The sequence below is a fragment of the Myodes glareolus genome, chromosome 4, assembly GCF_982192425.1.
Source record: "Myodes glareolus chromosome 4, mMyoGla1.1, whole genome shotgun sequence".
Classification (NCBI taxonomy): domain Eukaryota; kingdom Metazoa; phylum Chordata; class Mammalia; order Rodentia; family Cricetidae; genus Myodes; species Myodes glareolus.
Window position 1 is genome coordinate 26,324,751 of NC_142029.1, and position 25,696 is coordinate 26,350,446.

The 25,696-nt window shown below is 45.2% G+C and overlaps 1 protein-coding gene across 7 annotated transcripts in view; it reads right to left on the reverse strand.

Moving 5' to 3' along the window:
• Tln2 (talin 2) overlaps positions 1-25,696 on the reverse strand; it is a 406,415-nt gene that overhangs the window by 140,401 nt on the left and 240,318 nt on the right. For all 7 annotated transcript variants that reach the window (XM_087905346.1, XM_087905349.1, XM_087905348.1 and 4 more), the window contains 8 exons: positions 24,707-24,834; positions 15,005-15,068; positions 13,910-14,014; positions 10,728-10,883; positions 6,501-6,602; positions 5,351-5,427; positions 1,736-1,916; positions 435-548 (listed from right to left, as the gene is read on the reverse strand). In XM_087905346.1, coding sequence (XP_087761472.1) covers positions 435-548; positions 1,736-1,916; positions 5,351-5,427; positions 6,501-6,602; positions 10,728-10,883; positions 13,910-14,014; positions 15,005-15,068; positions 24,707-24,834 — 927 coding nt within the window. The remainder of the gene's footprint in view (positions 1-434; positions 549-1,735; positions 1,917-5,350; positions 5,428-6,500; positions 6,603-10,727; positions 10,884-13,909; positions 14,015-15,004; positions 15,069-24,706; positions 24,835-25,696) is intronic.

A 25,696-nucleotide genomic window follows, 5' to 3' on the forward strand; every position in this document is an offset into this window, starting at 1 on the left:
TGATTGCCAGGGCCCCGAGGTAGGTTCTAACAAGCCATCCATGAGATACCATTGTGTACTGAGATCTGAGAGCTACTGGCAGTATTTAAAATGACAAAGCCAGATACCTGAGTTGAGCTCTTACTAATGCTAAGTGAATGCTAAGAATTGGATCATCGCCTCCTCCCATTATCCCTGATCACAGATGACAGGGTAAAGCTTGAGTGGATAAGATGCCCAGACTCACACAGCCAGTGAATAGAGGAGCTGGGATCAATGGACTCCCGGGTCTATACTTAGCACAATAGTAATATATACCAACATATACCAAGACACACAGATTTCGATACCAGCTAGCTGAAGACAGCGCCATCCAGTGGCACCCAGACAGAGCACGTTGCCTTACTCCGAGCCAAGACAGAGACACAGGATGAGAAGCACTGATGGATATTTACCATATCTTGTCCGAGAGGCGGCAGTGAGTCGAGCTCGCTGAGGTCATCCTGAGCCTGCTGGACAGCGTGCATGCTTGTGTTGATGGTCCCCATGAGGGCTTGCTGTGCTGATGTCTGCAAAGGCGGATGAGCACAAGGTGGTGAGCCGAATCTGGGGACTGACAGGGTCCCCTTTGCAAACCAGAACAAAACTAAGCCTTCTCAGTCAAGAGCACATCTCATTACGCACCTGAACTAGCTCCCATTTCAACCTGAGGGCTAGAAATAGCGCATTATATTAATAGAACACAAAGCGAAGGTGATTGCAGTGAAGGGCTTATAATCAGAAGGGTGCAGAGAGCTTAATTAGCAGACAAGAAGGCTGGCGAGCACCTTCACAGGGGAGTTCAGGGGGTACAGTTGATCTGAGTACTGTGGATAAAAGCTCTCATGCACAGAACATAGATTGTCAGTTTCATAAGACGGATTCTTGAACATCCTTAGGACTCTGCCCAAACTTAGAGCCAACACGCTTTAACAGCTGAATGATTTCCAAGCGTTGACATTCACAAGTTCTCAGAGCCAGCCCAATAGCAAGGGATTCCCAAAGGATCCCCAGGTCTGGGCGGTAGTGAATCAGATGAAATAGAAAAGATTCAGCAAGATTAGGTTGCAAAGGTAGATCATGGATGACTGGCCCATTTTCCATACTTTACAAGGGTCTCAGGGCCAATTCGCTTGAAGCTGCTACAGGGGCCTGGGGCTTTGTTTCTACAGCACCAAGATGTTCATGATGGTTAACCTTTATTGCCAACTTAAGTTAGTTTAAGAATTACCTTGGAAACAAGCCCCTGGGCAGGTCTTTGAGTGTAGACCAATTTCTAGCTTGTGTGAACTGAGGTGGGAAGCTGCAGTCTAAATGTGGGTGGCATTAGTCCACAGGCTGGGATCCTGAACTATGAGCACCAGCATGCCCCTCCCCTGCTTCCTAATGTGATTCACAGTGTGATCAGCAGCCTCGTTCGCTTGCCAATTCCTTCTTCAACACAATGGACTGCGCTCAAAACGTTAGCCAAAACATACACTTCTTCCCATGACTTGCTTTGGTCAGGTATTTTGTAATTGCAACGAGAAATGCAGCTAAAGACAAGCTCCCTTCCTCACTAGCCACTGATTCTAGAAAGAAACAATTAGCCCTGCAATTAGAGGCATGCACAGTTGATGACTTGCGGCTCAGATGTGAGGCACAGGGTTCCTACAGAGGACCTGTCGCCATCTCTGACGGCCCAGCGGTTAACAGATGACTAATCGGGCACTCTCACCAGCGGAGGCATGTGTCCTCGGTGCATCTGTCCAACCATGACCTGCTGCTGTGGCGAGGGCATGCTACCAACATTGAAAGTCTCAGGCCCGCTGGAGCCAGAGCGCATGACAGCCGGCAATGCCACTGAGCTGTGCTCCGCTTTCCCAGTCCGGTTGAACTGCTGCTGCAAGATGGTAGACCTGTGGAGGAGACGGCTGGTCAGTGCGAAGTAGGCAGCCATGTGCAGTACGGTACCGTGGGAAGACACCGAGGATGTGCACCGCCCTAGGTTGTGGAGGCCACTACAAAAGCACACAGTGGGCGGGGAATGAAGAAGGGCACCACGATGCTCAGTGGAAGCAGCGGAGACGAATCCCTTCAGGACCAGGGTCAGTGTCTCCAGCGCGTAGTGTTTTAGTGTTACACAACTCGTTCGTTCTCAGGACAAATGACAGTCCTACCACAATGACGTTCTGAGGGAAGGTTGGAATATTCTGTTCTACCACGGGGTCAGTCATACTGAAAGAACATTTTTCAACAGGTTTTCAGTCTAAGGAGCAATAGATGGTATTCACCCGTATCTTTATGGGAAAAACTGTGCAAATAAATTTAAGGTAAACCTCTCACGAGTTCAAGTCCAGTGACCACAGAGGGTATTTATCACCTTCAGAGGCTTGAGAGATTCTTGCATCTTTTCCAAAAGACTCCAACCAGAGATTAGGATTTTTGCACACACACACACACACACACACACACACACACACACACACACACGCCCCATCTTGAGGTGTTTAGAATGAGTGGTAAATGAGCTATAAGTGCAAAGGACTTTGCACATGTGTAAGTAAGGAGTCAGATGGAGGGCAGTTCTTCAGGAACCCACTGGGGAAGCCACAAGGGGGGGCAATCTGGGGAACTCAGGTGTGCCTGTAGAGGTGAGGAGGGAGGAGAGATTTTATACCAAGAGGTGGGGACGATCTCAGACCATCTCTGTTAACCAAGTTATAGAAAAGCAGAGAGAGTCAAAAGTGTGAGCAGAGGTAGGCGGTGGTTAATGAAGAGTCCTAAGAGGTCAAAGTGCTAAGAACAAGCAATCTTTGAGTGTTCAACCCTAAACAGAACAGCTACTTAACCTTGGCCCTTGGTCGGGGTCAAGGCTCAGAGAACAGCCTGGAGGAAAGAATGCAAAGGAGCCAGTGGATGGGAGGAGTGTAGCAAATGCTATCTACTGGATATGACATTGTTGCTGCACTCTTGAGTCACAGCAGGCATGGCTACCTGAACAAGAGCTGCACAATAAGGAGCCCTATGGCATTCTGGCATGCAGTAGGTCGGATGGGGCCCCGGTGCGAGCTGAGGCGCTCATGGGAGTTGATTTTTGTTCAGGGCGGGGAAGTCATTTTTCTTTGGTGGTGTAGACACTAGTGAGTTCTCCATGCTTCCCACATCCGTGCTGTGTAAGCAATCCTAATCAAACTTACTAGGTCACTAAACCAAGAATTGAGAGGAGGTGGGAGATTCATTGAGGAAAGAAGGGGTCAGAGGGGGCACAAGGGTGGAGGAAGGAGGTTATGTGGGGTGAATCTGATCGAAGTAAATGATATATCTGTTCAAAATTGTAGAAAATAAATATAGAACATTTGTTTATATGAGCTCAGAGTAGATGACACCAGGGCGTGAGACTTGGAGGTTGCTTTCTTGTACCTTAGCCAGCAACCATATGTGAAGATACAAAAGTTGTCTAAGGATCAGAGTGCCTGGACCATTCTTCCTACTCATGTGGACTTAAACCCATGATGCACTAGCAGTAGAGGAAGTCCCAGACAGGCAGGGCCCTTGCGCTCTGCACACCTACACTTACAGGACTCTACTTGTGGGATATACAAGTGCTACAGACGCTCAAACAAACACCTCACTATGGAGGGGAGTACCAACTTAATACACCTGGTGGACATTAGTCATTCCAAGAACGGAGGAGACAAGGCTAACATAACACATGGCAGCCCTGAAATATGCCATGGCCAGTCTAGCTCCCGTCTGTGTTCTTAGAGGAAACAAATTTTGGGTGGCAACATCAACTCTTCTATGGGGAACCATGTTGGGATCAAATGAGACAGCATGCTGACACACAGAATAAAAATGAAGATAAGAGCAGTTATCACAAAGTTCTGTTTAACACAAGGGTATCTGTGTGGCTTCCTCAGTTAGTAACACTTACTAGATATTTCTTATTTTTATTAAATCTATTCTCTCATTAATAAATTGAGCTAATAGTTCTTAATCACACACTTTTAAAAAATTGTGTGTGTGTGTGTGTGTGTGTCTGTCTGTCTGTTTGTGTGTGTATGTGGGGGGGGTATGTGTTGGTGCCTGTAGAGGCCAAAAGAGGGAGTCAGATCCCCTAGAGACGGAATTCTGTGTGGTTGTGAACAGCCCAATGTGGGTGCTGGGAATCAAACTCTGGTGCTCTGTGAGAGGAGCTATTGTTAATAAAAGCTGAACTGTTTTTCCAGCCCCAAGTTGTTGTGTGATATTTTGACTGTATTTTGACACTCATGAGAATGTTAATAAAATTTGTTTTGAATTAGAGGGCAGAGCTAGCTAATAGCCGACTAAAATTAACCACAGAGGTTTTTGAGGACTGAGGACAAATAGACAGACACAGGAAGCAGTAGAGTGGGGCTTAGAGAGGGTCTTGGATGGAGGAACAGGAGAGAGGAGGTGCCTGGCTGCTATTCTGCTGCTGCAGCTTCTCTGATCATTCAGGTTCTTACCCTGATGAGTTTTTATTGATAAAGAATATTTAGAAATATGCTTCATCAAGTTTTGAATTTAAAATAGCAATGATCTTTACAATAGCAAACAAAAAAAGTACATGTTTTGTGTGCATTATATGTGATTCTGTCATCAAAACCAAATATAACGAAGTGATACTATTGTTATTCCTGACTTATACACAGACTCCTGAAGGTAGAAAAACCAAAAACCAAACCCCAGGTCTGCTCTGGGTATAATTCTTATGAGAAAAAATTTTCTTTTTCTTTTGAAAATTGTATTATTTTACATGTATGAGTGTGTTACCTACATACATGCTAGCGTACCCCTTGCACACAGCGCCCATGGAAGCTCCTGGGACTGGGGTTACAGGCAATTGTAAAGTTGCCGTGTGGTTGCTGGGAATCAAACCCGGGTCCTCTGTAAAAGCAGCCAGTGCTCTTAACAGCTGAGCCATCTCTCCAGCTCCAAGAGCAAATGGTTAGCTCTGTCTCTTTGCTGCCTCCCAGCCTGTGAGAATAGTATGGCCTGTCATTAGTGCCTCACGTGGACTGGCAAGCTTCTGAGATGCCAGAACAGAATCAAACAGAAGGCAAGTTACAGGTCTTGAGGGAAGAACCCAATCCATAAAATTTATATCGCAAATGCAGAACATAACCCAGGAAAACTGGCTGCTGCTGAAGATGGAGGTGGCCACCATGCCTTGCAAGGTGTCCCCATGCACTGCTCAGCGCCCACACCGGACAGCTGCATGACACACACTGCTCACCTAGGGGCCGTAACTGAAAAGCAAGCCTTGCCTACCCCATCACCACCTCATCGCAGGAGGAGGCAGATCCCTGGTACCCTGGATACTTACTTTTTTGGGGAAACTGACTCTTCTAACATGGTTGATTCCTCATCCCCTTCCAGCCCAAATCTATCTTTGCTTTGTTTCTGGAGGCAAAACAGACACAACAAGGAACATCAGCAAATCTTAGCACAGGACCACCGGAAAGAGCTTGTGAGGGGACACAAACAGAATACTCAAGGTCACTGTAAATTTTGTGTCCTGGAGAGTCAGTGAGTGAAGAACAAAAGCATGATGCCAATGAAAATAAAGCAGAAACCCGTGACCTGATATATAAATATATCAAGCCTTGTTTATCATTGCTTACACAGAAAGAAGTCAGGCGCACTTAAAAACACTCTATCGGAATATGGCTGTTTGGATGGGTTGTATTGGGAAGCCTTAAAAACGTCTGATTCTCTATATACTACAATGGCACATGGTGTCATTATGTTGGGCATGAACAAAAACTCAGGAAAACTACAATGAACACTTTCAGTTTCTACAAAGTCAGGAAAGCCAAAAGCTTTCTAGAGAGAAACAGTGAGGAACCAGGAGAGACCATCCCAAGCAGCTTCACTATCACCTTGATTCAACTTGAGGACTGCCTTGGAATAATCTGACCCGGGGGTATGTCTGTAGGAGAATGCTGTGATTGCTAACTGACTTAGGAGGGCCCAGCCGGCTTTGGGTGGTCCCATTTCCTGGACTGCACAAGGAAGCTGGCACAGCACGAGCCATCGGCAACATCTCTCCATGGTTTCTGCTCTCCTTTCTCGGCTGTGAATGCCTGGTTGGAGGGTAGGCTGCTTATATAGGACAGCAAGTAGGCCCAATTTCAAGTTCCTACCCATATTGTCCAGGACAGACTGCGACATGGAAGTGGAAGCCAGATGAACCCTTTTCCTCCCTTACATTGCTTTTGGTCAGACTGTCTCGTCACAGCAGGAGAAATCAAACCAGAACACAGACCGCTGTTCCTTATCCAGCAGTAGCAGATACAAACCCACACTGTGGCAAAACTCGACGTGTTCAGGTGATTCAAGGTCAGAGACCTCATACACAAGCAGTCTTAATGTTGAAGACTCAATCTGTCAACCAAACATTTCAAAGAAAGATTTCACGTAATATGGCTCCATCATCGAGCCTTGACCTTTTGGGCTTTGTCAACACGGCATACCTTTTTGAGGATGATGTCGATGTATCCTGCAATCAGCTGGGAAATTTGCTCCCCCTCTGTGGTTTGTACTGAGTAGTAGCTTTCCTGGTACTCTCCAAAATCCTAGAAGAGCAGCAGTAGGAGAAACACAGTTGCATTAGATACACCAGGCATCTTCAGGCCTCGGAGAGCAGCCGGAAAGCTCTGGGACATGGCTCGCTTTTCACCGTTCTCAGCTCAAAGGAAAACTCAACTCTAAAAGCTTATTCAACAGTGAGTATTAAAACAAATAAATTGGGCACTGGTGGTGCACACTTTTAATCCCAGCATTTGGGAGGCAGAAGCAGGTGGATCTCTGTGAGTTCAAGGCCAGCCTGGTCTACAAGAGCTAGTTCCAGGACAAGTTCCAAAGCTATAGAGAACCCCTGTCTCAAAACTGACTCTAAACAAACAAACAAACAAACAAACAAACAAACAAGCTGGGGACTTGCCAAGCCTCAGGACCTGAATTCAATTGCTAGAACCCACAGTGGAAGGACAGAATTGACTTTGGCAAGTTGTCTTCTTACCTCCGTGTGCCCTCCACCTAAATGAATGTCAGTTATGAAAAGGAGGAAGGGGCTCCAGAAACTGTAAAGGTAGACAGACAGGAGCGGACCCTTAGGACTAAAGGAGATCTAAGGTGGTGAGCTCTCGGGCTTTCTTTTGTAACCCACTCATCCTCAAGCAGAGAACTGGAGAGGCCTGTATACCTCAGCGTGTAGTAGCCGTTCCTGAAAAGTCTACTCTTTCCAGGGGACCAGAAGAGTGGAGCCCACAAGAGTGCGAGACAGGAAAAGCAGCTCCACGGGGGCGGAGTTCACTAGCAGCTGAAGAGTCATGGCCCCAGAAGTGCCGGGCAGGTGAGAAGGTTCACTTTGTTTCAACAGTAAACACAGTGAATTTCTGTGTGGCCCCACTGTCCACTTAGTGCCACAGGCATAGTGGCTTCTGCTTCTTCCCATTAAGGTCACAGAACAATAGTAAGTACTATGGAGAAGTGCCTCCTGCCCTCAGAGAGAACCATCACATCCAGACTGTACCAGAAAGATAAAGTGAGCTGGGTGGGTGGTTCCCACCAACTCCCAGCACTTGAGAGGCTGCGAATCTGGTCCACTAATGAGTTCTTGCCCACCCAAAATCACATAGTGAGTACCTGTCCCCAAACAAACAAATAAACACAGGGAAGGGCTAGAGAGCTGCCTCAGTGGTTAGGAGCACTCGCTACTCTTGCAGAGAACCTGGGTTGGGTTTGCAGCACCCACAGGGGAGTTCACAACCATCTGTGATTCCAGGGTATCTAGTGCCCTCTTCTGGTCACGGTGAGCAACAGGCACATATGAGGTGCACAATCATATGCAGGCAGGTGGAGCAGGCTTTCTTTCGGGCCACCAACCAGCTCCCAATCACGACACGAAGACTTATTATTAATCATGAATGATCGACTTTATCTTATGCCTGTCCCACTAGCTCTTATAACTTAATTTAATCTCTTCCTCTTCATTTATGTTTTGCCTTTGGGTTTTACCTTTCTTTCGTTCTATATGTCCTACTCTGACTGGCTGGCTAGCCCTGGTCTCCCCCTCTTTCTCTCTTGTCCTCTCTTCTGTCCTTGAGCCTAGATTCATTCTCCTACTTATTCTCGCTGCCTGTCAGGCCCACCTATCCCTCTACTGCCTACCTATTGGACCTTTTATTAGACCAATCAAGTGTCTTAGACAGGTAAGGTAAAACAGCGACACATCTTTATATAACTAAACAAATGCAGCATAAGCAAATGTAACACACTTTTACACAGCTAATAGTCCACAGCAGGCAAGCATTTATACACATAAAATAGTATCTTAAAAGGGAAAACAAAACAAAACAGAACTCTGTATGCCTTTCCAGCATGTTCTCTGACCATAATGGAATCCAACAGAAAATCTATAGTAGAAAGACAACAGGGAGATCACCAAACAACTGACCACGAGAGAACCAAAGCAGAGATCAATCGCAGAGAACCAGCAGGAAAGCACCCAGACTGGGACATTAATAAAAGCTCAGAGTAGGCAGAAGGAACGCCATATGAGAAGCCTTGACCTAACTTTACACCTTGGCGAAAATATCAGTATGCATTCTCTCTTTGGGGTGAGGCCATTAAATAGCTTGTTATAAATATATTCTATTTTTTAAATAAAATAATATTTGTTTAAGTACTAGAATTCTTTGGAAAGACCGATGGTATTGAAAGAGATATAACAAATATAATTGTCTCCAACTTACCTATTCCTTTTTCTTAAAATATAAATCATCCTCATTGATATAACAATAGAAAAAAAATCACTGTTATAATTAAAGACTTGAAAGCCACCCCAGAGTGGTTGCTACTCATGAAGCGGCTAAGGATTTTCTAGCAGTTAACAGGAACAGAGGTACCACACTTAACCAAGCTAATGACCACGGATGTTACAATTTAAATGCCTTTCCCCAGAGTACCACTCCAAAGTCTTTAAGCGATTTCTTCTAGTATACCTAAATATCATACTTATGTGCATACCAATTTTAAAACTCAGAAATACTCATGACTTCCCACAATGAAAGAAGAGGACACAGCTCTCTGAGAACATGCACCCATGTTTGGGGGACTGTGTGGTCCCTCCAGCCACAGCTGACTACACAAGGTGAAGACTCTAAGGGTTCCTTTCAACTCATCTGGGCCTATCAATCTATGATCAGATTATGTGACTCTGCTACTTTGTTTTTTTATTTATCTTGTTTTAAACATTTTTCAAGATTTATTCATGTTACTGTGTGTGTGAGGTTAGCCTGCACGTACGCATGTACACCATGTGAATGCTTTGTGTCCACGACGTTCAGAAGGCGGCATCAGATCTTCCAGGACTGTAGTTAGCCATGCTTGTGAACGACCATGTGGGTGCTGGGAATTGAACCTGGGTCCTCTGCAAGTCTCTCTATCCCCAAATATGTTTTAACTGCCAACTTGACACAGTTTCAACTGGGAAGTCATCAAGACTGAATTGGTCTGTGAGCATGTCAGTGGGGAACTGTCTTGACTGTTAACTGATACAGGAAGACCCAGACCATTGTGGGCAGCACCATTCCCTAGACAGAGAGGTTCCTGAACAGTGCGAGGGAGGAAGCAATGATCAAGAGCAAGTAATTAAGGTTCCACGTGTTTATTGTGTTTATTCTCTTTCTGCTCTTGCCTCTGGATGTCTTGCTTTAAGTTCCTGCCTGGACTTGCCTGCAACAATGGACTGAAGTTGCTTTGGGTCAAGGTTATTTTATCAGAGCAACAGAAATGAAACAAGAACAGTAACCAATCATTCTTCCCAAACTCCTTTATACTTTTTAAAATGTCTTATTTTACAACGTCTACATGGAAATGTAGATTCCAAAGACTTTAGTCTGCAGTTAACAACTTCTAGTACTGTTTTATTTTTCTTCTTGCTCAACTTGCTTGGCAAGCTACCTGCATTTTCAAGATTCACATGTAAATGTGTCCCCAGATGGCTACATAGTTAGATTCTGATAAAAGCAATGTTTGAAGTTGAGAGGCAGAGTAGAGGTCAAAAAGCCTGGAACAGTCATCTACTTTCTATGAATTTCATACTGTTTTATCATCTCACCCAATGCCAGAAACTGTGAAGCTGTCACTACTATTTAAGCTGGGGAAATCAGGGCTCAGGAGAAGAGGTAACTTGAACAAGGCCACGGAACTAGGAAGTGACATTGTAAAGTTTTAGTAATACCCCAGATTTATACAATGTTTACGTACAGCCTGTATTCTTTCTAGGCAGTTGGGCTCCTCAGCACAATAGTGCAATTCTGAGGAGGACTCACACATGAGCCTTAGGCAGTTGGGCTCCTCAGCACAATAGTGCAATTCTGAGGAGGACTCACACATGAGCCTTAGCGTTACAAGTTCCCTTTCAGGACAGGAGCACATGGTTGAGCGTCCTGGTGAGCATCACCTTGCAGTCAATGAACTCCAAGAGGACTTGGATAGGACATGAGAGAAGTGGTACACAGAGAATCCCAGAGCTGCTCAGCCCCTTACTTCTGCTCCAGGGCCTTCTATGCCCATAGACTGCACCACCTTCTCCCTCTACGCTAGCCCTTTAAGACCAGCTGTACCCACAGGCTGCCCTCCAGTATTACCTAGGACCACATAGATCAGTTCTCTCGGGGTCTTGCTATCCCTACCAGTGTGAAGCTCTTGGGTGAGGCTGCCCAGCGCTTGACCGTGGTGAGCGGCCACTCCTGCAGCACCTCCTTGGTCTTCTCATCCACCCGCATGACGGAATCCTTGGTGATGCCCAGGAGGCGGGGAACCAGCTTGTTCTTGCCTTTCATTTTCTCCTGGAAAGAGGGAAGCCAGGAGTCATCAGCCTTTCTAGAACACACAGTTTTTAAATGTGTTTTTACCTGCAATTTGTTTACAAACTGGGTATGGCTTTTAGAAAAGCCAGGTGAATAACTCACTGAGAAAAAGGGAGGAAGCAGGAGGACACCGGGACACTGGAGAGATTCATAAAAGTGTGCAGCGTCCTGTATAGGAACACTATTCAGCAGGAGGAGCTGTTCCAAAACTATCATAAAGAAGGGACTGAACTGGTGAGACACCCAGGAAGAGACTGGGAGGTGAAATCCAAGTATTATCATCCCAGGATGTATGTGGGCAGGCAAAAAATTCAAAGAGAGGTACTGTATAATTCAAACCCTTAGAGTGAACCCAAATGGCCCAATTAGGATCTTCTTCCTCTACAGAGGGAGAGATTCTTCCCCTTTAAACACATCCCTGCAATCCACTTCTACTCCCAGCCCTTGCTTTTGCACAGCCACAGGTCTCAAGTCTTTGTGGCATTGTTTTTAGGGCGTTACTTAGCATTTGAAGATTAGTCACTGTGTATATTCACTGTACATGCTGCGGTGCTATGCAGTTTCTTACAGGCACACAATGGATAACGAGCACATCTCTCCCACCTCCATCCCCAGTCTTGTTTCTTTGATATAGGGCCCAGGCTGGGCTGGAACGCATGGTAAGCATCCTATCTCGGCTTCCTAAGTGCTGGGGCTACAGGTGATTCTAAAAACGGCATTAATGATTAATTTAATAGTTTTTTAAAAATATAACATTATCCATTAAAATAATTGATTCTTTCTTCATACTTATGCTAAACCTTTTGACTTGTTAATGATTTAGAAAGAACACAGGTGCGATTTTATTTTTTTCCTGAGACAGGGTTTCTCTGTAGCTTTGAAGCCTTTCCTGGAATTAGCTATTGTAGACCAGGTGGGCCTCAAACTCACAGAGATCTGCATGCCTCTGCCTCTCAGTGCTGGGATTAAAGGCATGCGCTACCCCCCACCCCCTGCCAGGTGGGTATTTTTTTTTTTTGAGATTTCTGGGTAAGAAGTGTTGTTCCAGCAAAAACATGGAGATAAGAATAAAGGAAAAGAGAAAGTGCTTTAACACAACACACACACAGATGAGGTGGAGGGAGGGAGGATGAGAGAGGGAGAGGAGAGGGAAAGGAAAAGGGAGAGAGAGAGAGGCAGAGAGAGAGCGCACTCTAGCACACAGGATGGGGAGACACAAAGACAGAGGGACAGAGGAAAGTCACAAGAAGGAAGTCTCACGGAAAGAAAGATCAGGAAGTGAAGGGCTGGAGAACAAATGCTTGCAGGGTATATGCCATACGCTAGACATGTGCCCTTGGCTCTCTGTGAAGCGTTCTTATACATCAGCAAAACCAAACGAATGAACAAACAAAATACCTCCCCAAAATATAGTACAGACAGTAGTTCTAAGAATAAAAACTGAGGAAATAAAATTTCATTTATGTCAAGCAATATTTTAAAATTAATTCTCAGAACTGAAGAAGGTACGAAAGGAATTAATTCATAACTAATGGAAGTTAAAAATGGTCCAGCCCGAGGCCACAGAGATGCTCGGCAGTGAAGGGCATGCACTACTCTTGCAGAAGGCCTGAGTCTGCCTCTCGGAACCCAGCTCAAGGGGTTGAGAGCTACCTGTGAATTCAGCTCCAGGGAATCTGATGGGGCTGGTCTCCACAGGCAATTTATTAACATCTGCAAGCGCGCATGCACACACACACACACACACACAGACACACACACACACACACAGACACACATACAGACACACACCCCTTAAAAAACGACAACCCTTTATAAAAGAGAATACGTAAATACCTACCCATCCAGAGGCTTAAAACTTTGACACAGCCTGCCTCTAGAAACTCTGTGTTTTAAAATTTTTAAGTGTGTGTAATAATTTGGTCACAAAAAACACAAATAGAGTTTTTCTTGCTGAAAGGCTAGAAAGATCCCAGGTTCCAACAACAGAAGACTTCATACAAACAAAGTATGGAACATCCAAGAAATGTATTACAATATGTAAAAATCATTTTGTGGGATTGTGGGATAGGAGAGATGGCTCAGTGGCTAACAGCATTTGCTGCTCTTGCAAAAGAACAGAGGTTGGTTCCCAGCACCCACATGGCAGCTAAACCATAGCTTCCGTTTCAAGGAATCAGACATCCTAACCTGACCTCCAAAGGTACTTCATGCACATGGCACATGGTACACACACACACACACACACACACACACACACACACAAACTTTGTAGGAAAACAAGATTTTATGGAAGTAAATCATTCAGCATATATAAAACAAAAACTATAGGATACATGATCCTACTACAACAACAACATAACATTTATACATAATGGAGAGAATCAGGTCACACTACATAGTAAGGGATGACCCAAAACTCTGGATCATCCTTTCTTTCCCAAGATCTGGAATTACAGCCATCATACCTGGCTCAACAAACAAACATTTTAAGAGATTTTGTCTCTAGGGAGGGAGGGAGGGAGGGAGACAGGCAGGCAGGCAGACAGACAGACAGACAGACAGACAGAAAGATCTAGCTTCCTCACAAGAGGAGGCTGGCCACAGCATTGTTAGAATACCTGCAGGGAATTGGAGAGAACAAGGCACTCTATGACCCTCAAACCCTCAAAGGATACTGCAAAGAGTTTGGTTCTTTTTAACAAAGGGTCAGTTTCAGGACTGGGACAAATTAAGGATGCCATGTGACACAAATTCAATTTGTTTGTCAGTGGTCAACCCTGATCACTTATTTAGAGGACTCTAGGGCTGTGAGTCCGCTGACCTCCAGGAAGGCCAGAAGAGCAGCACCAAGACTGCTCCTTTGGGACAGGAGCAAGGCAGAGTTGTTAGGAGGCTCACACACTAGCCTGGTGTTCACGTGCTACGGGTAGATTTGGGTCACGATCAGCCAGATGCCACATCTGCTTTAGGTAAACTGCACCCCTCCAACCCCAGCCACTCACCTTCACCAGGAAAAAGGACACTCCATATGTCCGCAGGGACCGGGCGTGTTTGACATACTTGACCTTGGCTTCTATTTCACTCATCTCCCCGCAGTTTTTATGCTCCTGCAAAAGCAACAGTGGGCGTGGGGTGGAGATCGGTTATTGTAGACAGCTATCAGCTAGACTCAGTGAGAGGAGGTCCCTACAGGTAAAGTGCCCAGGGACCAGGAGTGGTGACATTTCTGCATCAGATCTCTCCCGCTCCTTCATGACACTGAGCCTGTGGGAGGTTTAAGTGCAGGGCTTCCTATGTAGGTCACAGCAGAGTGCAAGGATCCATGTCCATGTCCAGCATGGCAGGAGTAGCTGCCCCAAAGACAACTGCATCCTCAGAGGACCCAATACCCGAAAGGGCCCAGGGTTCATATTTTAAGCGATAGCAAGAAAGATGTCCCTCTCAGGACAGGTAGGTGTCCTTCTACCATAGATTCAGAATGTATGTTTTCTATGGAGCAAGGCACATGCATGTCTGAACATTATTTGTGTTTAGAAAAGATACTGAATAAAAATATTTCATATACACACAATTTATATTTAAGCTTCTGTTTCTATTTCAAAATCAAAGAAGACCGAGAGCTTGGATTACTAGAATGTTTCAAGGTCATGCGGATAGTTTGGCTTTTCTTGTTGACTGTCTATGATGGACAAGTCACTGACTTTAAAAATAATCCGAGATTTTCGAAAGGCCCAAGCTCCCCAATTCTAGCTTCAAAAAAACCAAATCTCAGGACAAAGGAGTTCTTTGTGTCTTTCCCAAAGCAGCTTAATGGCCCATCACCTTGTTTCAATGTTACCAGCATAATGCCTTTGAAATTAAATGCATGCACGTTTTTTCTCAGAAGAGCTAAGTAACCTTTAGCAAGAAAGTATGAATTAAGATAATAAATCTATCCAAAGTAGAGCTGTCAGCCTCTATCCTCCTGACTCACAGATCATTCATTATAGAAGAATACATGCATGGGGCACCAGACTACCGCGTGTGTGATGTGCCTCTGGAGAATGGATGAGGACGAAGGGGAAGGGGAAGAAGGAAGTTCTGTACATTGCCAATACCTGAAATATCCGCTTCTCGGCTCCTCTCTGCTTGATGTATTCTTTCGGTAGGAATTCCTTTAGACTGAGGGACAGAGGGAGAGGGGAAAGACAGCATTTACCACACTCTGTGGAGAAGCAGAGACTGCTAGTAAAACTCTCAGATAGGTCACCAACACTCCCAGCACCTCATGGTACAATAGCAGGAGGTAGCATCCCAGGATGCACTTAAAAAAGACACCCCCAAGGGGGGTGGGGTCAACTGATTTATTAAAGGAGGAAGGTACAGCATGCAATGTCAAGTGGAAAGACAAATGCTGCCAACACATACAGCTACAGTGTGCACCCCTTTTCAAGACACAGAATATAGTATTTTTACTGTAAAAACATTTTATTTCAAAATTATGAAAACAATTATATTTTTTAAGGAAATCATGGGAGACTAAGTCTAATACTAATGAAAAATATTTTCCCCAAGAAGAAGAAGGAAAACAAGAATGGGTCAGATGAAACCAGGTTAGTCAAAATACCTTGTTTTAGGGTTTTTCATTGTGGAACACACAAAATCTCCGAGAAATAGCTAAAAATCTAAAGTACATTGGTACAAACTTTAAGAAAGTATATTGTGTTGACACTATTGCCATCAGAAAAATAACAACTCCAAGTAATTTTGGAAAAAAGTCCTTTGACTATACATCCCTAGTGAGATATAGCTTAAGACGAAATGAACAAAAGAAATATGAACCAAAATGTTGACTTACTATTTAAATTTTATTATTATCATTTAATATGTCATGATGATTATATGTACATGTCCATTATGTGTGTATGGGCACACATGTGTGAGATATCTGTTCTCTTCTACTTTTACATGGGTTAGGAAGAGACTTTCTGACCAAGGCCCTAGGAGAAAAGAATCCCATTGGGAATGAGTCACCCAAGGTCACAGTGCCTGGTTCCAACTCATTCCTTGTGGGTTCCAGAGACACTGACTATACCACTGCACACTCAACACCTTCAACCTACCCTTTAATCTCATGGCACTCTATGAGATCAGAATTCCAATGCCTACAGGGGAAGGGAAGGGGAGGGGAGGGGAGGGGAGGGGAGGGGAGGGGAGGGGAGGGGAGGGGAGGGGAGGGGAGGGGAGGGGAGGGAGGAAACGGAGAGAAGACACCAACCACACACATAGGGTGACACGGTACCAGCTGATTTCTTTTTTAAAGTGCCCAGACGCTGCTGGAATCAGAGATGAGTGATTTGGAAGAAAACCAGACCTGGTCTCAAACCCAGATGTTCACTAAAACTCAAGTTCTTTCCTTTTATGGGGTACTTGCAATATTACTTTTATTGTTTATATTTGAAGGTATATAATATGTTTGATAGACACAGACATATTGAAAGAATTACCATAGTCAAGCAAACTAGTATATCTATCGCCTCACAATGTCGGTGCATGTCAGGGATGAAGCAGCTAAAAATTTTTTTTTAGCAGATTTCCAGGAGACATATTAACTAGGGTCCTTTGCTCTTCAGTCATTTGTCCACAGAACTGAAACTGCTCTTTGACTTCCATCTTCCCTCCATCTTGCTGCTGATTCTATCTGCTTTCTCTTTCTCCCCTGGCCCCCATCTCTTCTCCTTTTCCCCTTCCCTCCATCTGAGGAACAAAGCCAGGCCTTGCACACGACAGGCAGGTGTTCTGCCAATGAGTTATATTTCCCTCCTTCACATGCAGTGTTTCAATTTCTCCGTCTTGCTTATTTCATTGACATGTCTTCAGGTTCATCCATGTTATCAAACGGGCAGGGTCTCCTTAAAGGCTGATTCCTATTTTCTCATACATTTACTAAAACCCCATTTTCTTATGTAAAATTGAAGCTGCCTGAACCAGCAATTCCAACAGAGGAGTCCCTGGTGTGACAATACACTGAGAATGGGTAGGGAAGCTGCTACTGCTGGGGACAATGTTTACTGTCCCCACATGTCCCAGAATTGCCACCAAAGGGGCAACAGCCACCTCCACACTGGCTTTAAATCACCTGAAGACCAAAGAGGATTGTTATAGCTTACATTTACTGACAAGAATGTGCCCAATTTACAAGAAGTGAGGGCTGAAAGGGGACATACAGAGCTCTGAAGTGTCCCCCTGGCAGAGGCTACAGGAGCGTGAAGTGGCAGGAATGTAGCAGCACCACCAAAAGGACACAGAAAACCAGCTTCGTTTTCACTTCAGTCGTTACGTTGAGTCACCAAATAACAACAACAGCATCTCTAGCTGGCATCCTAGACACTTTGCAGTTTGGTCCCTGAATCAACAGCATCAGCAACCAGCTAGGAACCTGCTAGGAACGTCAACTTTCAGCCTCCCTGGGACCTGCTAAGGGGTTCAGCTCAGTGGCATATTTCAGCAAGCTCTGGTTCTGAGTGAGGCAGAGGCACCACAAGCCCTGGGCAGTCATCTCAAATTACAAACCAAAAGACTTGGACTTGACTCCAGATTTCAAGATGAAAATGTTTGTGTGGCTGAGAGTCCTGGGTAAGCTCTGGTGGCCTGCGGCAAGACCATGGCTTGAAGGAAGCCCTGGGTGAGCTGGAAATGCCTGGAGCGGCCACAGAAAGTGACCATCTTAAGATGAGGGTGAGAAAGGCACATGGGCCCATCTGCAAACATAGCTGGAGACATTTATAAATAGCAGAAACTTGTGTCTCATAGTTCTGCAGCCCAGAGCATGTGACACCAAGGTGACCCTATGTTCAGTCATCAGGAGAGGGTTGTGCCCTCCAGAGTGGAGGGACACTGAGTCATCACCCAGGTGATGAATATACTAACTGGATACCTCGTCTGTACAAGGGCCCTGAATGTATCCTGAGGTCCCATCTACATGATCCTGATGGCCTCACAGCATCCAAAAGACCCCTCTTGTTAAGTCTAGCACGTGGACAATCCCTGAAGTGTGGAAGGGACCCATTAATCACAGCAGCCTGGAAGAAGCACAGGAACTGGGTTTGAAAATTTATTTTACCCTCGCAGTGGTTCTGCCATCCCAAACTAGTTCAAACATCCTTGTACAGCCAGCCCAGGCAGCCCAGGCCACTACCCTGGAACTCAAGAGTCAGCACGGGGCTGGATTAATCCAGATCTTGCTGGTTTGTTGTGTTCGTGAGTTGGAATGTCATAAGGCAGGTGAGCAGGGCCTGGAGGCTGGACAAGGAACAGACACTGAGGGTGTCACTAGTCCTCATTTAACCACCCTGAGAGGAGAGCTCTGGGCTGTGAGACCCACAAATAGGTATAAGCAACAGGGAACACTCATGTAGACAGTTGTCTCTTAGCACAGTTTACTCTTAATACAGCGGGACAGAGATGGTGGGGTGCAGGGGGCAAGCCACATCTGAAGAAAAAAAGCCCAGGTTGGAAGGTCTCCTTCATGATCAGTCTGAAAGCACAGGCTCTAGCCAAAGATTCCACAAAAGCACAGCAGCTCGGGAGGGGGAGGACTGTTTGAACTGGCACCAGCTTAAAAACTGATTCCGGCCTCCTACTGTGCCGAGAGCTTTGCTTGTTGACAGTAGAATTACCTAGAGTTTGTGGGGGAAATTTTCCAAGTCCACTCAGAATTCTTTCAGAACCCAGATTCATCTCTGGGATTGCTTTGTTCTTTCGGTAAAAACTTGATTGGAATGACGCCCCAGGAAGCAGAGGCGCCAGTAGCCATGGTCAGAGTCTTCCTCTGCCTGTTCCCTGCCTGCCCGCCCTCCACTAAGAGACACTACCTTTACACAGACACACAGAACCTTTGGGCCTGGTGTGAACACCTAGCAACCTGCTCTAGCTCCATCCTGTGTGAGGACAGGTTCCCATTTCAGAGCCAGACTAAGCAACTATCTTTTGAAACTTGACGCTAACTGGGTAATACTTGATATCATAAAAAGTTTATTTTCCATTATTTATATACCCGTGTGGTGGTCTGGAAAGGTACAACCCCCATAGACTCATGTGTCTGAATCCTTTGCCCACAGGGAATGGCGCTATTAGGAGGTGTGGCCTTATGAAGTAGGTGCGGCCTCCTTAGAGAAAGTGTGTCACCGTGAAGGCAGGCTTTGAGGTCTTATAAGCTCAAGTATGGCTACTGGGACACAGACTTCTGCTGCTGCTTGCAGATCAAGATACAGAACTTTCAGATCCTTCTCCAGCTCCATGTCTGCCTGCATGACTCCATGTCCCACCATGATGATCTTGGACTAAACCTGTGAAACTGTAAGTCAGCCCCAATTAACTGTTTTCTTTTATAAGAGTTGCCATGGTTATGGTGTTTCTTCACAGCAACAGAAACTGTAACTAAGAAAACCTGCCATGAAGAAGTCCATGTTAACGGTACCACGTTTGATTTACTGAGTGTTTGTGTATTGTCACTGTGTCACAAGCACAGGTGTATCCCGTTCTGTTACTCTGTGTCCTATTGCCTTGATAGTAAGTGTCTCTAAAGAAACCTGGGGCTAGATTGGCAGCCTACAGGTATCCTCCTGTCTCAGGTGGCCACAAGGTAGCTGTGGACTTGAACTCAGGTCTTTGTGCTTGTGCAGCAAGTATCCTTACGCACTAAGCTCTTCTTTTTAAGACAGGGTCTCATGTAGCCCAAGCTAGCCTTGAACTCATTAAGTAGCCAAAGATGACCCTTTCTGAGTCCTGAGTTTACAGGCACATGCCATCAAACCTGGTTCCTTCTTGATGTCTCTAATAGTAGCTACTTTCTTGGAGTTAGTTCTCACAAATATTTTAACATACTCTATGCCTCCCTGTAGCTATGAATAATAACATCTGGTTTTTCCTTGTGGGTGTGTTTTAAACACAAAGAAGCACATTCTGGGATGTCTTGCTTCCTCTAAGAAGTCACTGGTGTTCTCAAACATTCTGAAATGTGACACCCCGTGCCTTTTCTATTTTCGAGATCACTTGGGGCTAGAGAGATGGCTCAGCAGTAAGGCACTTTCTGCTCTTGCATAGAACTGGGGTTCGAGTCCCAGCACCTGAATGGTAGCTCACAGCCATCTGTAACTCCAGTTCTTGGGGGGTCTGATGTCCTCTTCTGGTCCTCCTCAGCTACCATGCTGGGATATACATATACACAAACAAGCAAAATATTCACACACATAAAATAAGAACAAATACACTATGAAAAACCATTTGCTTGTAGTTGCAAACATTTTGTAACTGAGAATGTCCTTGACCCTGGTCCCCCTCCTCCACCCCTAAAGGTCTGGGATATGAGGTGTCTAGACAAGCACTACCACCTGAGCTAAAGCCCCAGTCTCCATTTTCCGTAATTTTGCCAATTCTGGGGACTGAACACCAGGCTCTTAAACATCAGCACCCCCTCAATAACTTGGTTATGAACAACTTCAGACACATTAAGATGTTGAAGATTCACGTAGTGAACACTTTACACGCTCATCTCCTAGTGTTACCGTCATTCAAGTCCCACCTACAACAGACGATCTAATGTCTCAAGTTCATCAGTAACCCTCATCTTCACCAACACTAAAGGCCTATGGGAGGCTCTTACTCAACACTCCTTAACATTTTCCACGGGCTTCTAAGGGTCATGGAGGGAGTCTTGATTACATGTTTTGTGTTGCTGCTGATTTAGGAGTTATTTCTTCTTTAAATTGGCCTGTGTTGGGTCAGTCTCTTTCAGCAGCACCAGCTCCTGCACCATAGTCTCCCCACCTTTCTAGAAACAGTTCACACTCAGTATTAATGCAGACCACCCTACAATTAATGGCATAGAGACGCCGCTGTGTTAACAGCACTGACTGCTCTATCATGAGGCCTAGAGTTCAGATCTCAGCACTTCCATCAAGTGGCTGACAAGATCCTGTGACTTCAACCCCAAGACAGACGTATTTTTCTGGCCTCACTCCCACCCACACATAAGCACAGAAGCATGCACAGAGATATAAATATCAAAAATAAAATGTAAAGAGCAGACAAGGTAGACTTAAGGAATCATCAAAGAATTAGTATGCGGTGTCATTCTGTCTTGTCTACACTGCTGCAACTTCATACACAAATATGCCAGTCTTCGGTGAATTAAAGGACAATGCTGTTGTTTTGTTTTTAAAACAAACAGTCAGCCATGAAAAACATACATACAAATAAATAATATTATATGGACTGAGCAGGTTATATTTAGGAATGTGTGTGTGTGTGTGTGTGTGTGCACGCGCGCGCACGTGTGCGCACAGTTGGAAATGGAGGTACAAATGATTGTCAGTTGCCATGAGGTTGCTGGGAACTAACCCAGGTCCCTCTGCAAGGGCAGCCACGGTACTCTCAACTTCTGACTGCTTTCTCCAGTCACATGGCATGTTGCCTACGAGCATGGTCTAAACAGAAAAGCATAAAGCAAGCCCACGACCCTTAGATGGCCGGTGGTAGTTTCCTCAGGCTCCGACATACTGTCCCTTCCTGGAGTTCTCTGCGGGTGACATAAGGAAATCTACCTGTAGATAAAGCTTAGGAAACTCAAATGGAGAAACCCAGGGTTACTCTGGCTTCCAGCTCTTGACTATTCTGGACCTGGTTCTGTCTGTCTCTCTGTGGCACTTCCCTCACACACCCCACCATCTACAGAGTAGATGTTAAGTAATCTGTATACACCTGAAAGCATGAAGAACTTTTGTCTCTGATTTTTACTTTTTTTTTTAATTTAGAAATGTGTGTGTGGTATGTGTACATGGTGTATGTGGTATGTGCATGTGGTATGTGCATGTGGGGTGTGTGTGTGTGTGGTATGTGAGTTCTGATGATTTTATTCAGGTGTCAGACTTCTGTGGACCATGTCTTTACCTAATGTGTCATCTTGCCAGCCCATTTTCTTCTTTCCTTTCTTTCCCCTTCTCTCCTTTCTTGATGCAGAATCTTGCTATGTAATATAAGCTTGCCTAAAACTTTCTTATTCCAGGCTGATCTCCAACTTGCAACCTTGCCTTTTTTTGGGTGGGTGGGAGGTTCAAGATAGGGTTTCTCTGTGTACAAGTCCTGGCTGTCCTGGTCTTGGTCTTGTAGACCAGGCTGTCCTCAAACTCACAGAGATCCACCTGCCTCTGACTCCCGAATGCTGGGATAAAAGGTATGCACCGCCACCACATGTCTCTAACTTACTTGTAGGGATGATCCTAAGTGCTGGGATTCCAGGCATGTCCCAGCATGCCTGGCACTGTTTTCTGTTATTCTAAATCAGTATCTTCGCTAATGTGGTGCTGAGTCTAGAAATCACTGAAAAGCTTGCAGGCGAGTCAGAAGACGCTATCATGAAAATGTCCTGAGTGTGCTGATATTAAACACCAGTGCTAGAAAAAAACTTTTTAAAAATTATAATAAATGCGCTTGTTATGCACACCCCTTCACATCTTGTTCACCCATTACATGGCTGAAATTCCCAGTGACTCTGTTCATCCTGGCCCCCTTACAAGTCCACCCTTCCCAATGTTAAGTTTGCAAACTCTTAATTGTTTGGGTGAAAAGCAGGGAGGAAAGCTACATGGAACAAAGGAAAAGGAAAAGGAAAAGAAAGAACAAGAAAGAGAGAGAGAGAGAGAGAGAGAGAGAGAGAAAGAGAGAGAGACAGAAAGTTACCAAGTCTCCTAACGTAGGTCTAGCCAGTCACCAGGGATAGCATAAGCAAAACTAGGATCCAACATTCAATCTACAAATCAGAAGTGTGGCCCTGCAGGTGTGTTTTAATTAAGAGGGGGCCCACCTCCTCAGCAGTCTTCACTAATACAGTAGAAACAAGAACATGCACAATTAAGTATCTACAGTAAATGAAAAAGCTTCATTACCTAGACTAGATCTGGTCTAATTAAAAAGTAAATCAAATGCAAGAGGAGAAATAATTGCTACCAGGCATAACGAGTTTGTTTTAATATAGAATCTGAGCAAGGGGACACAAACTATTGAGAGACGCAGGCTTCATCTAGGGAAGAGAATGTCCAAAACAATACAACCACCTAACATTGGCTGTTAGATGGTCAGATGGCCCAGACATTTTGGTTGGTGTGACCATGCAGCTTACAGCAGGACCAGTCTGCAGTGACATCTGTCAGACCAACGCTAGACTGACTGCCGTGCAAGTGGCTATCGAAAAGGAAAGGAACACCCGTCACAATCTGGGTGACAGAACACATGGCCTCAAGGAGGCTAACAAGGCTCTAGCTATGAAAGCCTAAAGCGAGTGACGTATTTGACTTACAGTGTCTTTGTCTCATTAATCTGCCTTCCACTTTCTCCGGTTCATCTGCAGTCACCGTGGAAGCAGAGGTCAGCTGAGAGACTGACCGAGTGTGAGGTTTGAATTTGTGAATGTGAAATCCACGAGAAGAACACAAGCATGGTGCCTGTAGCAAGGCACACAGTGTCACAGAACAGAAGGGCACATCTCCCCAGGGTCCCTACAGAAGGCAGCCAGTCTGCCCGTGGAGAACAGGGCCCAGAGGAGCACTTGGCCAGACAACTTATCTGGGAAACGGGGACTATCATAACAGGAACTGTTCAAGGCCACCTCAGACTCAAAGTTGCTGAATGCATATTAGAGCATAAAGCATCGCATTGCAAAAGCTCCTGGGGTTCATTAACTCAAACTAGTGTTGTAGTGTCTTTTCTTTAACAGCTCAGTTTGGACCACATAGCAAGGTGTGCTATCTGACATTGCCTGAGCTCAAGAGAAAAGTTGGGCTTTCTTTCTTTTTTTCTTTTTTTCTCAAGGGCACAAGCTGCTTCCAACCTTTTACCAAAGAGAACATGAAGGTCCAAAATGCTTGCCTTACCCTCACCCCTCAAGCCACCCCCAGCACTACAGATGACCCGCTGAAGGCATCTTGAGATGGCCCAAGATCTTCCTCTGGCGGAATTCGCATAAGCTTCTCACCCCACCTCCCTACAGGTTATAAATTCTAGGTGACCTGGACACTGATGAGAATGGTAGATTATTGTTATCCTCATCCAAATGCATCACACTAATGGAATTAGAGCGGGAAAAGGAGAAGGAGGGCAACAGATAAGAAACAGCATCAAAGGAAGCAATACATAAAGCCCTAGGAAAGTTCAGATCCATGCCAAGGCAACGGCAACCTCACCTCAGGCAAGCGGCAGCCTGCCCAGTAGGGTGTTTTCAAGAGGGTGAAGCCAAGGGCCCCTGTTCTGCATGGCCACAGTGAAACTGTAAAGTCACCTTTCTTATGTAGGCACCAGAATACAGAGCTAGAGAAAAGAAACCACCCCGGCCTTCTAGAAAAGAGAGACAAGGCCACAACCAGGAATTCATGTGTACACTGTGCTCCCAAAGCGACCAAGAACTCTTAAGATTCTAATAAAGAATTCAAACCTAGGCTGGAGAGATAGCTTAGCCATTATCCTGTTTGGGGTTCTAACATCTTAAAAGAGCTGGGTGTGGGAACCAACTGGCCAGGTATCACAGACTCTCCAGCAAAGAAAGAATGGTCTACTGTGGGGAAGAAGAATGGACAATACTGACAATCCCAAGTCTGTAATTTTATATATCTTACTATACCAACAACAGTCTGCATTTTGGGTCCCAAACTCAGCTGAATGAAAGTCAATTCATACAACCAATTGGGACAAGGAGGTGCCTCTTGGGTTCCTCCTCAAAAGTAAACAGGGGGAAAGAGGGGAAAGAAAAACAATGGAGGGGCACTTACTCTAAGAATCCAGGTTTGTGTTTATGCTCCACGTGAGGTCCAAACTGTATCTGGGCTTGAAATCCACCAAACTCACACGCCTTCTCGAAGGAGACAGGGTGAGAACCATTCAGGATGTCATCCCGAGCCTGAAACACATGAAGAAGGAAGGGATTCAGGGGCCCCACGTTTCCAAGTGACATATTCCTGACTCAGGACAGGTTCTATAGACAAGCAGCCACAGTGGATGGTGGGGTGGGCAGAAACAAGGCTAAAAGAAAGGGGGGTTTTGTGTTTCCCTCTCAAAGTGGACAACAGCACAACAGGACTCATACAACAGTATTTGGATTATCGAAAGACAATTAAAGAAATAAATCAACCACACTGATAATGGAGGAAGGCAGACGAGACTGTGAAAAAGGAAGAGACAATGGAATCGTGTGAAATGCCTGGATTTATATGGGTTGATTTGCTTCACCTGAGCCTAGGTCATAAAACCAGCAAGAAAAATATCTACAAAGAGGTAAAACCATGGGATCTACTAGGAGAGACAGACAGACAGACAGACAGACAGACATGTACTCCCATACCCGGACAAGAGACCAGTCTGAGGACATAAAGGGCCCACCAATGCAAGAATTGACATGAAAGCTCCGCTCCCAGCTCTCCTGGATCACACTAGCTGGCCCTACTTACCCCTCACCCTTCTGGCTTCCTTACTCTAGCTCCATGACCCAGAACACTCTGACGTGGGCGCTGTCAGCTATCCCTCTGGGCTCCAAACGTGGAGAGTTTCTCCTAACTGCCCTGCTAGCTCCCTTCCTCTCCGCCTGCCAGCTGCAGACATCAGCGACCAGTAAGCATCTCAGATCTCCAGAGGACTCGGTCTTTCTTACAACTACCTACCCACTTCTGCTAGTTAACCTAAGAGTAGACACAGAAAACAAACAGTTATGCAATGATGAGGGGATCTGCAGATACAGAAAGCTTACACAAATGACTTATTTACTT